Raw genomic sequence first — 13,162 nt, 5'->3', positions numbered from 1 at the left:
GGATACAATGTACTGATATTACAACTTATTTTGAAATGCATAAAAATAAAATGGATTAATGGAGGAATAGATGAACATGTACTAAAACAAATACAGCAAAATGTGCATTGTGGATGGTGGTTGTAAAATGTCCACTGTACAATTCATTCAGCCTTTCTTAATGTTTCAAAATTTGCATTAAAATGTTAGTGGAAAGAAAGAGTGTTAAAGTAAGAGATAGTTGCCTAAGAGAGGAAAAGTCCATTTCTCAAAAAAACCACCTGAATCTCCAATTTTGACAACTGAAGAAGGAAAATAAATACTTGCTACAAAAGAAAGGTGTGGGGTTCTTATAAGCAGCCTGATCTTGATATTCAGATATAAAGAAGAACAATTATGTATGTCACATTTGAGGCTAGAAGAGTTAAAGGGGACTTAAAGAGAATTACAGATTGTAAAATGGTGTCATGACTCAGAAGCAGAGCTGGAAAAGCCAAGCTAATGACTTAATCTAGGCTTTTGAGTCTGACCCTTCTAAATATGGGTAATATGATCAGCTGAGAGTAACTAAGGCCCTCACTTAGACCAGAAAGCATAAATATGCAAGATTCTTGACTTTGCTTTCTGTTCTCCTTAAAGGTGACTGGATGGTTGAGAGCTCGGTGAACTGTGCTTTGAGTGTGCAAATTTTAGATGCTAAAGAAAACCAGCTCCTTGAAGGTGAGCCACAGTTCTGGTCTCCGTTCCTCTTTTCTTATTAAGGATAGAGGATGACAAGAGGGTCTCGGTTTAAGAGTTTGCCTCCTTCTTACATATGCATGCCTCATTCTCGGCTGGGTTCTCAAGAGGTGCCTGCTGTAGTGAGGATAGGGGTTAAGGATGTGGTTGTTCTTTCCAGAGTTTTTTTTCCCCAAGACTGCTCAAGGGCTGGCTAGTGCAGAACAATCCCAGCTTGGGGAGAGACCTTGATTACTGGCAAACTTTGGGGCCTGTAGTACTTAAAGCGCAAAAGGCCTCTGGCCAGACTGACTTCAGGAAATGGACTAGCTCTGTAGCCATCTCCACCCCATCCCAAAGAGCATCTTTCTTTTCCACACTGATCCCTCTCCCCCAAATCAATTTCTAGAGTTAGAACCACCGCATGCTCTAACTTTTCAGAGCCAAGTTCCCCAATGTTTCCCACCAAGACTCCGAGGGCTGCTTCCCAATACTTCAGATCTAAATCCCCTCCTCCCCTCGCCCCCACCTGCTTACCTGCCCACCCACCGCCTAGCCTCACAGTCCACATCCACAAGCGCTGAGGTGTAAAGACCTTCACCCCAGTCAAGAAGCACACTCCCACTCATCAGACCTGGAGTCCCCCAAATCCTCCAAGCTGGAACACTTGAGCATCCTTCCAATTTCTCAGACCCAGCACCCAAACCCTTCCAAGCTGGGGCCATATCCCCCCCAGCATGTCCCAGAGCCAGTAACCAACCCTATCCTCCACCACACCGCCCCCAAATTCGCCGTTTTAATGGATTTGGTGCTCGCACCAGAGTGGGCTCCATACCATGGTCCGCACTCCTGCAGCAGGCGGGTGGGCGGGCGCGTGACCCTGGCAATAACGGCCCCCAGACGAGCGGGAGGGGCGGGGCCTGGCGGTAAGGGGCGGGGGCCTAATACGCTGGGCGGGACCTGGCGGTAAGGGGCGGGGCTTGGAGGAGGGGCGGGGCCCAATACGCTGGGCGGGGCCTGGCGCGCGCCGGGCAGGCGCGAGGGCGGCGACAGGTGAGCCGAGAGGACCGGAACGGCCCGGCGGGCGGGCGGGGATGGCGGAGCAGTGGGACCTGGACGAGGAGGGCATCTGCCGCCTGGGGGCGCTGAACCTGGAGCACCCGGGTAGGGCCGGGCCGGGAGCCTGGGGTCTGAGGCTGAGGGAGGAAACTGAGGCGGAGTCAGGGAACCTGAGGTAGACGCGGGGGTGAGGGGGCGGTGGAGGCCCGGGCCCAGAGGCGGAGGAGGGGGTTTTTGAAGGAACTGAAGTCACCGGGGAGTCTGGGCCGCAGGGCGAGGAATTGAGGAGCAGAGACACAAGATGAACTCGACATTGCGGCCGGAACTCAGAACTGGACTGTGTCTGAGTGGAAGGGAACGGGGTCTCCAGAGGGATGTTGTTGGCGGGAAAAGGAAGGTGCTGAGGAGGGCGTTTGAGGCCGGGGTGCTATGAGGAGGCACGAAGGGCAGGTGGTTGGGGTGAAGTGCTCTTCGTCCACTCTCTGCCTTCAGAATTTGGCCATTTCTTGGACCCATCTGGATGCGTAGCTTCCTTTTAAGAGACCCAGAAAGGGCCCGGATGTGAAAGGAACAGCATTAAATCCCTCCGCACTTAGGTCAAGGCCCCAGCCCTGACTTGGTCCACCCAGAGCAGTGTTTCCCAAACTTCTCTCATGATGAGGATCACCTGGTGGCGTTGTTAAACTACAGAGGTTTGGGAAGCACTGACCTAGAGGTAGCCCTGGTTGAGTGACTCCTGACCTGACCTTTGCCCTGAGGTCTGACTCACACAGGTTGCAACATTTCCGGATGGAAATGTTGGGAAAGTTAGCAGCATTTCTAATTCAACTTTTACCCTTTCTAAATATATTATTAATGCCAAGCCCTGTGTTAATACTTTCCTTGCGTTATTTCATCCCCCAAAGAGCTTCTGAAGTGGACACTGTTATTGTTCCCATTTTACAGAATTAGGTTTAGATCTGGGCGCGAACTCCAAAGTCCCAGAGCCCCAAGGGATGCAGCCAGGGTTTATTAAGCCAGGACTCTGATCCCAGAGCCTGTGCTCTAATCGGAACACAAAGTTGGCTTTTTTTTTGTTTTTGTTTTTGTTTCTAGTACTTTTTATTTGTGGGATATGAAGTAACTTGGTTTTATTTTATTTAAAAATTACTATTTATAAAAATTGATTTCAGAGAAGAAGGGAAGGGGAGAGAGAGAGAAACATCAGTGATGAGAGAAAGCCATTGATTGGTGGTCTCTTGCACGCCCCCCACTAGAGGTCAACCCGCCACCTGGGCATGTGCCCTGACTGGGAATCTAACCGTGACTTCCTGATTCATAGATCAATGCTCAACCACTGAGCCACGCCCATCAGGATAAAAATTACTATTTAAAATTTATCAAAATTAGTGCATGTTAGTAATAGTCAAACATTACATGAGTGAATAAAGAGGATATTAATTTTTCCTTCCTCTTGAAACTTCCTCCCACCCTGACCCAAAGATAATCGTTTGTTTTTGAAAAAATAGATGCAGGTGTTTCAGATTTATTTTTTTCTTTTCCAAACTACTTTGAATGTCCTCATTTTATAAGTTAGGTATGAAAAGCTTTATTGGCTTACACAGTTTTACACCTTTCCTGCCTTTAAAAAATAATATTCAATTTGATGGAGGGGGGCACATACCCCTTCTATACTCCAGCTAGAGAAAAATATGGCAGATTTTTTTGCTTGTTTTTGTTTGCTTGCTTATTTTTTTTATAATATTTTTTATTAAATTATTATTTTTGTACATATACCAATGCCCCCCCTGCTTGCTTATTTTTATAACAAGACATTTGAATAACAAAATTGTACTCATTCTAAAAATTCAAACAATACAGAAGTGTTTAAAACAAAAGAATGTTCTTTGCTCTCCCTCCTTCCATACTGTTCCAGTTGCTTATAGAAACATATACACATAAGTATCTTAAAAAAAAAAAAAGGGAATAAGAGTGTATTTATTATTTGGCAATTCACTATTTTATTTACCAATAAAACACGGATGTTTTTCAGTTAAATGAATGTGCTGTTATATGCATCATACAGCTCTTCTGTAAAAAAATCACAGGTTATCTTTGGGGAGAAATATTTTCACTTTTATTCTGTACTTTACTGTTGAAATTTTCTGGGTGTATAATAAGTGTTACTTTATTTTTAAGGTCCAAAGAAATAATCTTGATGGTGAAATTGGAGGCTTTTTTGTTTGCTTGTTTTCTTTGTTAAATTTCTCTGTACTAAGAAATTCCAGTAAACATTTACGTTAATCTTTGCATGCAGAACATTTTTATTTTAAGGTAGTCAGGTTTAATTTTTCCTTATGATTTTTGCTTTTTGTGTCTTATTTATGAAGTTTTTCCCTATACTGGTGTAATAGGCTCCTGTATTTTATAAAAATTATACAGTTTTGTTTTTTCATATTAAGCCTAATCTATATAGAGTTTGTCTTTATATGTGATGTATGATATGATATGACATAATTGTATATTTTATTCTGATAGCCAGTTTCCACCCTATTGTCTGTGTCCATGGGTTATGCATATATGCATATAAGTTCTTTGTTTGATCTCTTTCCACCTACCCACCCAGCTCTGCCTTTCCTCTGAGATTCGACAGTCTGTTCCTATGCTTCTATGTCTCTGGATCTATTTTGTTCATCAGTTTATTTTGTTCATTAGATTCCACAAATAAGTGAGTTCATGTGATTCGTGTCTTTCTCTGATGGCTTATTTCGCTTAGTATAATACTCTCCAGGTCACTCCATGCTGTCTCAAAGGGTAAGACGTCCTTTTTTACAGCTGCCTAGTATTCCACTTTATAAATGTACCACATCTTTTATGCTCATCTACTTATGGGCACTTGGGCTGTTTCCAGAGCTTAGCTATTATAAACAGCACTGCTATGAACATAGGGATGCATATATTCTTTCTGATTGGTGTTTCAGGTTTCTTAGGATATATTCTTAGAAGTAGGATCACTGGGTCAAATGGCAGTTCAGATAATTAGGTCTGACTAACCATAATTTGTCAGGTTTTGTTTTTTTCAAGTAAAAATGGTGTTCCATAAAAAAAGTGACTGATTCAGTTGGCATCTCAAAATTTACACAAGTGTTTTTCCTTAAGATACCCACCATGTATTAGTATGAGGCAGAAGTACTTCATGCATACTTCCCAGTTAGCACACAATACAAAAAAGGCATGTACTCAGGGGTCAAGTTATAATAAAACTAATAATTTTTACTGCTTTTTCAAGGGCCTTCTTTTTAAAATATATTTTTATTGATTTCAGAGAAGAAGGGAGAGGGAAAGAGAGAGGGAATCCTTAAGTGTGTAACTGGCTTCTTAAGTGTATAACTGCAAACATATGATGGTGAAGAATACAGTGACTCATCTTATCATGGTATACTCTAAGAATATTTCAGTTCTTTTTAATCTACTATATAATATTAATAGGTCAAATGAGAAAAGTCAGGATCATCTTAATAGACGCTAATAAGACATGTTAAAATTTAAAATTTACTCCAGATTTAAAATTAAGCAACAATAGAAACCCTTAACAAAATATAAATAGAAGACTATTTCACATACATACATATGTTGACATATATTTTTATATTGTATGTATTTACTATGGTGGTTCTAAAAATAAAGCATTTTGAATAAAAAAAAGAGAATACAATAACTATGAATGAAGTTTGATGCTACTGCTTTGATATAAGGTCCCTATAGTTTTTTTAAAAATATATTTTTATTGACTTCAGAGAGGAAAGAAGTATAAACATCAATGATGAGAGAGAATCACACTTTGAGAACTCCTATATTTTGTCACAATATCTTTTAGCTTATTTTAAGATATTAACTTACAGGTTTCATTTGTTTTTTTGGATGTTACTTTCTGGAGTGCTTTCATTCTTTAGGGATGGTATTATGTTCTTTTTTTCTTTTAATAACCTCATATACAACTTGACCATCATTCTTTTTTATGGCTTCTTGTTTAAGTGAAGTAAGTTTTTCTGTACACTTGGATGAGAATAGCTTTTCTATTTTTAAGGTTTTGGAAATACTTTCTGCTGTGTTCACAAAGCACTAAAAAAAAAAAAAAGCACTTTATGCTTCCTGAAATCCTCTATCTTTGCTTCCTTTCCACACTTGTATCTAGTTTTCTTTTTCATTTGAACCTGGCTCTCTGTCCCATTCAATGTGAATTCTACTCCCATTAATTTCTCCCTGGGATAGATATTGTCTTAAAAGGGAGCTTCAGTTTATTACTTTCTAGAATTTATAGGTCCCAGACTGCTCCAGCTCTTTAACACCTTTAAAATGTAGTTACACACACACACACTTTTCTCTCAATGTCTTGGAGATCTTTCCATATGAGCATCTATAAATACACCTCATTCTTTTTAATAACTGCATAACAACAATTAACACACATATATAGTGTTACGCCCAGACTTCGTGATCCCCAAGGACCACCAGGGAGCCGAGTCTGATGCAATAAACAAAAGAGCCTGTTCCATGCTAGCATGGGCTCCTCCCACTCACGCCAACAGCATGGCGGAAGAGAGAGCGAATTTCGCCCAACCCAGGGGTTTTACTCCGGTCGGTGGTGATGTCACTGCCTCGGCTAACCCTGATTGGTTGGGTGAGGGCTAGGGATAACTCCGCCCTGCGGGGCGGAGTTGGGAGCTCATCCTCGCCCCACCCTGCCCTTTCTTTTTTTTTTTTTTTTTTTTTTTTTTTAGATTTTTTCTTATATCATTTTCTCTCTCTTTTTTTTTAATTTATTTATTTATTTTTTTTACATATTTTAATGATTTTTTTTTTGCCCCCCTCCCTCCCTCCCCCATATCCCCTCCCTCCCCATAGTTTTATGTCCATTGGTTGTACTTATATGCATGTATACAAGTCCTTCGGTTGATCTATTATCTCCCCCAGATCCTCCTCCCCTCCCCGCTGTAATTTGACAATCTGCTTGTTGCTTTACTGTCTCTATATCTATCTTTTGGTTCATCAGTTTATAATGCTCTTTATTATCCACAAATGAGTGAGGTCATGTGGTGTTTCTCTTTCATTGATTGGCTTATTTCACTCAGCATGATGTTCTCCAATTCCATCCAGGTTGCTGCAAATGATGAGAATTCCTTCTTCTTTATGGCAGCATAGTATTCCATTGTGTAGATGTACCATAGTTTTTGGGTCCAATCATCTGCACTCACCATGTGTCTGATACTGTTCTAATCCTACAACATCTTATGAACAAGTACTGTTTTTATTTTATTTTACAGATGAGTAAACTAATGCACAGAGAAGTGTAATGACTTTGCACAAGGTCACAGATCTAGTCCATTGTCCATTATATCAATGTACTGTTATTTAGAACATCTAGCTCTATTCTTCTGCTGTTAGACCCTTTGATGATTTTAATTTTCTTTATTTTTCCAACTACCCTAACCTTTCTGCAGTTGACATCCTTGTGGTATATATTATATGCCTTGAAAAATGCTGTATTATCTACATGGCTGAATCCTAACAATGGGATTTCTGAATTTCTTTTTAAATTGTGTTTTGAGAACTTTTAGAGGCTTTTACTATATCCACAGAGTAATTAGAAAAAGAAAAGAAAAAAAAACAAGGGTTTTGTAAAAACAAGGTTTTTAATGACTGTATTATACTGTATTGCTGCTTTTAAAAGAAAGATCCAATCTTCTTATGAGCGTTGGATATAGGACCCTTCACAGATGGGATATGGGAGGAAGGAAGTCCTATTTTCACTGACTCTACTATTGATCCAAGCAGAGAGCATAATATATCTACTGATGGTCTCTTTTCAGAATTGGTGGAGTCTCTTTCATTGCAGGGATCTTATGCTGGAAAGATCCACTCCATTGGTGATGCCTTCAGAAATTTTAAAAACCTCCGATCCTTAGATTTATCAAGAAATTTGATCACTAGCCTGAAGGTAAGTTCTGTATTCTCTGATAAGTCAGTTCAGCCCAATTTATTATTTTTTTTTTGATAGGAAAAGATAGATAGATAATGTCAGAAAAATATTTGATCTTCCTTTTAAATGTTTCCAAACTAAATTTTATTATTCACTGTAAACCTCTTTCAACTTAGTTCTATGTTTGAAAAAAATTTTATTATAAAATATTGGGAAAGTTTTCTTTTATACTCAGGGGAAACCAAATTAAATTATTATATCCTAGAGCAATAGTACACATTTTAAAGTGTATACAAAATTTATGAAGAGTGCCTATAAAATTACAGATTCTTAGTCCTTCCTTCGAGAGAGATTCTGAGATAGTAGGTCTGACCTGGGCTCAGGACATACCCCAGGGGTTTCTGATGATTTTGGTACATGGAACACACATGTGAGTTTCTTCAAGGAGGAAGAGGAAATGGTGGTCTTGAAAACAAAAATTTCCAAGTCAGGGAATGGTGGAGCAGAGGGCAGTGCAGGGAAGTGTGGGTAGGGGAGGCATGAGCAGAGTGTGAAGATTAGTAAACACTCAAAATGAGTTCTACAGTCATAAGCATGCACACACAGAGATGGAAGTTTCGTTTTCTTTGAGGTAGACCTCCAAGTGGTGTTTCTTCCACATGTTCCCATTTTGCCCAGCTGTGTACCTGTTGTAATAAAGCTCTTCTCTACAAGATTAAAGAAGACGAAAGACTCTCAGATGCTAGATAGGATTAGTTCACAATCTCCTGGATTATTCTGCCAATTTTTCACATCCTAGGGGATATTTGTTCAATAATAGAAACCAGACCCAATGTCAAGGTCTAAAACTAAGGGCCATAAAAAAGAGAAAGTCCAAGGAAGATCCAATTTCCAACTAGGACTGTAAAAGCCGAAAATCCAAGTTGACCTAGGGCTTTAGCCTATTTGGTAGCAGCCATTTATATTTAGCCCACCAAATTCAGAAAATATTAGTACAGAGTTACTTAAGTCTTTTCTTTTCACATGTTTTTTTTTTTTAAGCTAAAAAAAAAAAAGTAAACCTTGCTGTAGTTTGTTTTTATAATCTCTTTTTTCACTTTTGTAAATGGACATAAAACTATTTTGAAGATTGATTAAATTAGCATGTAATTATATGTAGCATATATAAGACTATTGATATAGCGCTTCAACTGGAAGCACTTAGTAAATGTTAGTTCCCTATAGTCTTTTGTATCTAATTTATTTTCGTATATTAATTTCTATGAACTATGAATCATTTTACTTAGTTTTCCCAGGGGAGATATGTTTTGTGATTATTTCTACCATAACTTTGGAGAATATATGAATTCATGCCAACTAGTAAAAATGAGAGAAGTAATTTCCTTGACTTTTATGCTGAGATACATTAAAAGATTACTTGAGCCAGGGCATTAGACACACTTAAAGACAGTCCTAAGGTGTAGTCCCTCAGAGTGGGCCAAAGGCATCAATAACTATTCTAGTCACTGACCCTTTCACAATATAAAAGTTAATGGAATTGAAAAAGCCAGAAAAAAATGCGACAAAGTGTAAACAGGCTTCTTTTTGGAAATGTTTTGTACATATCTTTGAGTTTTCTATATTTCCTGCAATGAGAAAAAGGTAATTTTAAAGTGAAGAGAAGAACAAAAATATTATAAATACATGGTAGAAAATAACTTTGCCTTTCTGAAATACATTTCCTTTTATGGTAAGCATTTTTATTACTAAAAGCATGTGATTGTACATATACTAGAGGTCCAATGCATGAAATTCATGCAAGAGGAGGCCTTTGCAGCCCCAGCTGTCTCGGCCCTCGCAGCCCGGCTACTACAGGAAGGTCATCCGGACGGTCATTCCGCTGTTCGGCTATTTGGTAGATTTGCATATTATGCTTTTATTATTATATATGTCCATGTTTTCAGGTATTATCCTGAAATTTAGTGTTGGGCAAAAGCAGCAAACTAGTCAAATAACTGAACATTAAGCAGATATTTTCAGTAGTAAGTATCAGCGAAGGAGGAAGATTGTGGCTTTTCCTTTTAAGTTTCTTGTCCTGATTCTATTGTTGCCAGATAAATCGAGAGGTGGGGTTGCTAACTCCAGGAAGAGAACGGAAGAAGGAAGAACTTGCTTGTGTGCGGCAGTAATTCTGAAAGGGGAGACAAGGACAAAAGGGGTTCCAGACTAGTCTAGACCTATAGATAGCATTGTTTTCTTTTCCAACTGTCCTCTTCTAGAACCATCTCTTTTGCCTACTTGCCTTCCTCTTGTAAATTGAGATGTTTCTGGTCTCATTGTTGACTCGGGTTACATGTTTAAGGATGGAAAGTAATAGATATATTCCACCTTTATTTGTGAGATTCCTAGTCCTTATCAATATGCAGTTTTATAATGTGGTCTTTTCCTTGCAGGGCATCCAGTATTTATGTTCACTCCAAGACCTGAATTTATATTATAACAACATTCCGTCATTAGTGGAGGTATCTCGCCTACAGCCTTTATCCTTCCTCAAAGAACTTGACTTGAGACTCAATCCCGTTGTCAGGAAAGATACAGATTATAGGCTCTTTGCTGTATACACGCTACAAACTCTGGAGAAATTGGGTGAGACCCTCCTCCCCTGTTCTTTGCCCCAGAATCTTATTTAAACCAGCTGCCTCTTAACTTTTTGGATGTTGGCCCAGAGTGTGCACTGGCAGGATATATTTATTTATTAGTCAATATTTATGCAACTTTTGTTGGCAGGATGTATAACAAGTCCTTTTATTGTTTATTGAATGACAATATATGATTTTATCAGTTACTTCCAGCTTTAGTTTTCTTCAGTTGATGGTTTCACCACTACTTCCTCCCCAACAAAAAATTTCCAGATTGAGATTTATTTTTCCAGGTGCTCCCAAGTTTGCAACCGTATTAGCAATAGAAAATGAATATAACTCTTTGGGGCTTAGATGGCAAGGAACAATAAATATTCTTTCAAATGAGCTAGTCTGTATTTATTTATAATGTTACCGCTGAGTATACGTTTATTGATATAAATTTTGATTTCACATGTTCCTGGGAAAGTTATTATAGAGAAATGAAGTGAAGTCTTTATAAATGGTGTAACTTGCAGTTTTAAGATTGGGCCATTTGGGCTGTTTGCGTCCCAAGCTCTACTTTCCTGCAGGGCTAGTTACACCTCTGTGGCAGTTGTTGCTATGGTATCCGTTGCAATCTCCCTGAGTTACTACTTGCCCCAGTGACAACATAATGGCATTGTTTTGTGACCTGTCTCTAACAAAAGATAGAACTGGTTTTTAGTTTTTATTTTTTGAATAAGATTTTTTGACTCATTACTATATATTCCAAAAAAGAAACATGTTTAGATCACGGTTTTTGCCTCTAGATGACCGAGCCGTACGAGAAAGTGAGAGAAAAGCTGCCAAGCTGCATTTTAGTCAGCTGGGCAACAGTGAAAATTTTCTTTTAGAGGTGGAAAAAAGGTAAGATTCCTTACAAAAATATTTTTTTAGTTTGTTCTGGACATAAGGAATAGTGAATTCCTGTTTAGCTTTCATTTTCTAGCAGAAATCTTTAAGTTGTAAGAATCCTCAGATCAGGAATAAAAGTATCTATTAACATAATGAGATTTATCTGAAATGAGAATCTGGGCCTCAGTGGGGAACATTTATGCTTTCTTAAACTATTGGGTCTGTTTTGAATATAATTGTTGTAAATTCTCTAAAGTTGTTTTCAAATCTTATAGAGATACTGTGAGATAACTTACCATCCCCACAAATGCTTACAAACCCTTTCTTGGTAGAGTTATGAACATTATATGGATTTTTCTATTGAATTAGGAGCATTATGTTACCATGGGCAGGGTTGTTAGAGATAAATTTGTTAAAGGATAATAAAGGAAGCATTTCTCTACAAAACCAAAAGTAAATAGACTTTGAAGCTCTCAAGTAGCTGAATGGTAGAATTTCTACTCTTGGTTACTAAAAGCCTATCAAAATAAGGTATTATATCTTCTGCTCCAAAGCCCATGCTTTTTTAAAAAGTGGCTTATCAATTATTTTTATTTTTTGTTAATATTCACCTGAGGATACACACACATACACACATACACCCAGTGATTTTTAGGGAGAGAGAGAGAAAAAAAATGTTGATATGAGAGAGACAAATTAATTGATTGCCTCCCACACATGCCCTAACTGGGACTGGGGATTGAGCCTGTAACCAAGGTATGAGGTACTTTCCTTTGACTGGAATTGAACCCTCAACCCCTCAATCTGTGGGCCAATGCTCTACCTCTGAGCCAAACTGGGTAGGGCAGGCTTTACAATTTTTGAGAAATAGAAGTTAAATACAAACAATTTAAATAATATAGAAAAGTACAATGAGAAAAGTCAAACTCACTCCATGTTCTACAAAAGTTAACGACTAGCATTGTTTGGTATATATCCTTCTAGACATCTATGTCTATAAATATTAGTATTTCTTAATATAAAAGTAATACATGCATATTACTGAAAATTTGGAAAGTTCACAAAAAACACAAATAATAAGATGGTAACTCATAATCCCACTACTCAGAAATAAACACTAATTATGGTAAATATACTTTTAGTTTTAGGTATATGTATGTGTGTGTTTTTTTATAAAATAATAATAGATAATAGTATATGTTACATAATCATAAAATTAATAATAAAAATATATTTATTTTATAGTATTTCCATTTTTTTAGTTCCCTATTTTTATTTTATTCCTCACCAAGGATATATTTTTATTGATTTTGAGAGAGAGAGAGAGAGAGAGAGAGAGAGAGAGAGAGAGAGAGAGAGGAAGAGAGAGAAAGATCAATCGGTTGCCTCCCATACATACCCCGACCCAGAAATGACCCTGCCACCAAGGAATGTGCCCTGACCAGAAAGAAAACCTGTGACCCATTGGTGTGTAGGATGACCCTCCAGCCATTCAAGCTGCTCTGGCCAGGGCTAGTTCTCTATTTTTAAAGTCAGGTTTATCGAGCTTAATTTATATAAAGTAAAATTTACCCGGCAGTAGAAAGCAATGGAATATTTCTTTTAAATTTATTTGTACATATGTATTTTGTAAAGTAATTCCGATTATATATGCCTTGGGAAACCCTGCTTCCTATAGAAATACAGAGGTGAATTAATGTACAACAGAATAAACTTTCTACTAAGGCAAATAATTAGTGCCGTACTATTTCTGTTTAGTTACCATATACGTAATGATTGCAAAACCAGAGGTAAAATGTTACTAAATATTATCTTACAAGCTTTCCAACCTTTGGTAAAAAAATATTTAAGCCTGAGTCTCAGTTCCCTGAACCCATAAAATGGGGATAATAGATCATAGGAGAGCTTTTATGATTAAATTAAACAGTGGATATAAAGTGCCTGGCTCATGGTC

At 38.0% G+C, this 13,162-nt stretch overlaps 1 protein-coding gene across 2 annotated transcripts in view; it reads left to right on the top strand.

Annotated features, from left to right (window-relative positions):
* The first annotated feature begins 1,769 nt into the window (after window positions 1-1,769).
* LRRC36 (leucine rich repeat containing 36) overlaps window positions 1,770-13,162 on the top strand; it is a 36,498-nt gene continuing 25,105 nt past the window's right edge. For both annotated transcript variants that reach the window (XM_045582789.1, XM_036440776.2), the window contains exons 1-4: window positions 1,770-1,860; window positions 7,605-7,732; window positions 10,147-10,339; window positions 11,124-11,220. In XM_045582789.1, coding sequence (XP_045438745.1) covers window positions 1,791-1,860; window positions 7,605-7,732; window positions 10,147-10,339; window positions 11,124-11,220 — 488 coding nt within the window. In that variant the 5' untranslated portion in view covers window positions 1,770-1,790. The remainder of the gene's footprint in view (window positions 1,861-7,604; window positions 7,733-10,146; window positions 10,340-11,123; window positions 11,221-13,162) is intronic.

This window comes from Pipistrellus kuhlii, unplaced genomic scaffold (assembly GCF_014108245.1).
Source record: "Pipistrellus kuhlii isolate mPipKuh1 unplaced genomic scaffold, mPipKuh1.p scaffold_m20_p_17, whole genome shotgun sequence".
Classification (NCBI taxonomy): Eukaryota; Metazoa; Chordata; class Mammalia; order Chiroptera; family Vespertilionidae; genus Pipistrellus; species Pipistrellus kuhlii.
Note: the sequence above shows the minus strand (reverse complement) of the source record. Positions and strands in the feature narration are given on the sequence as shown.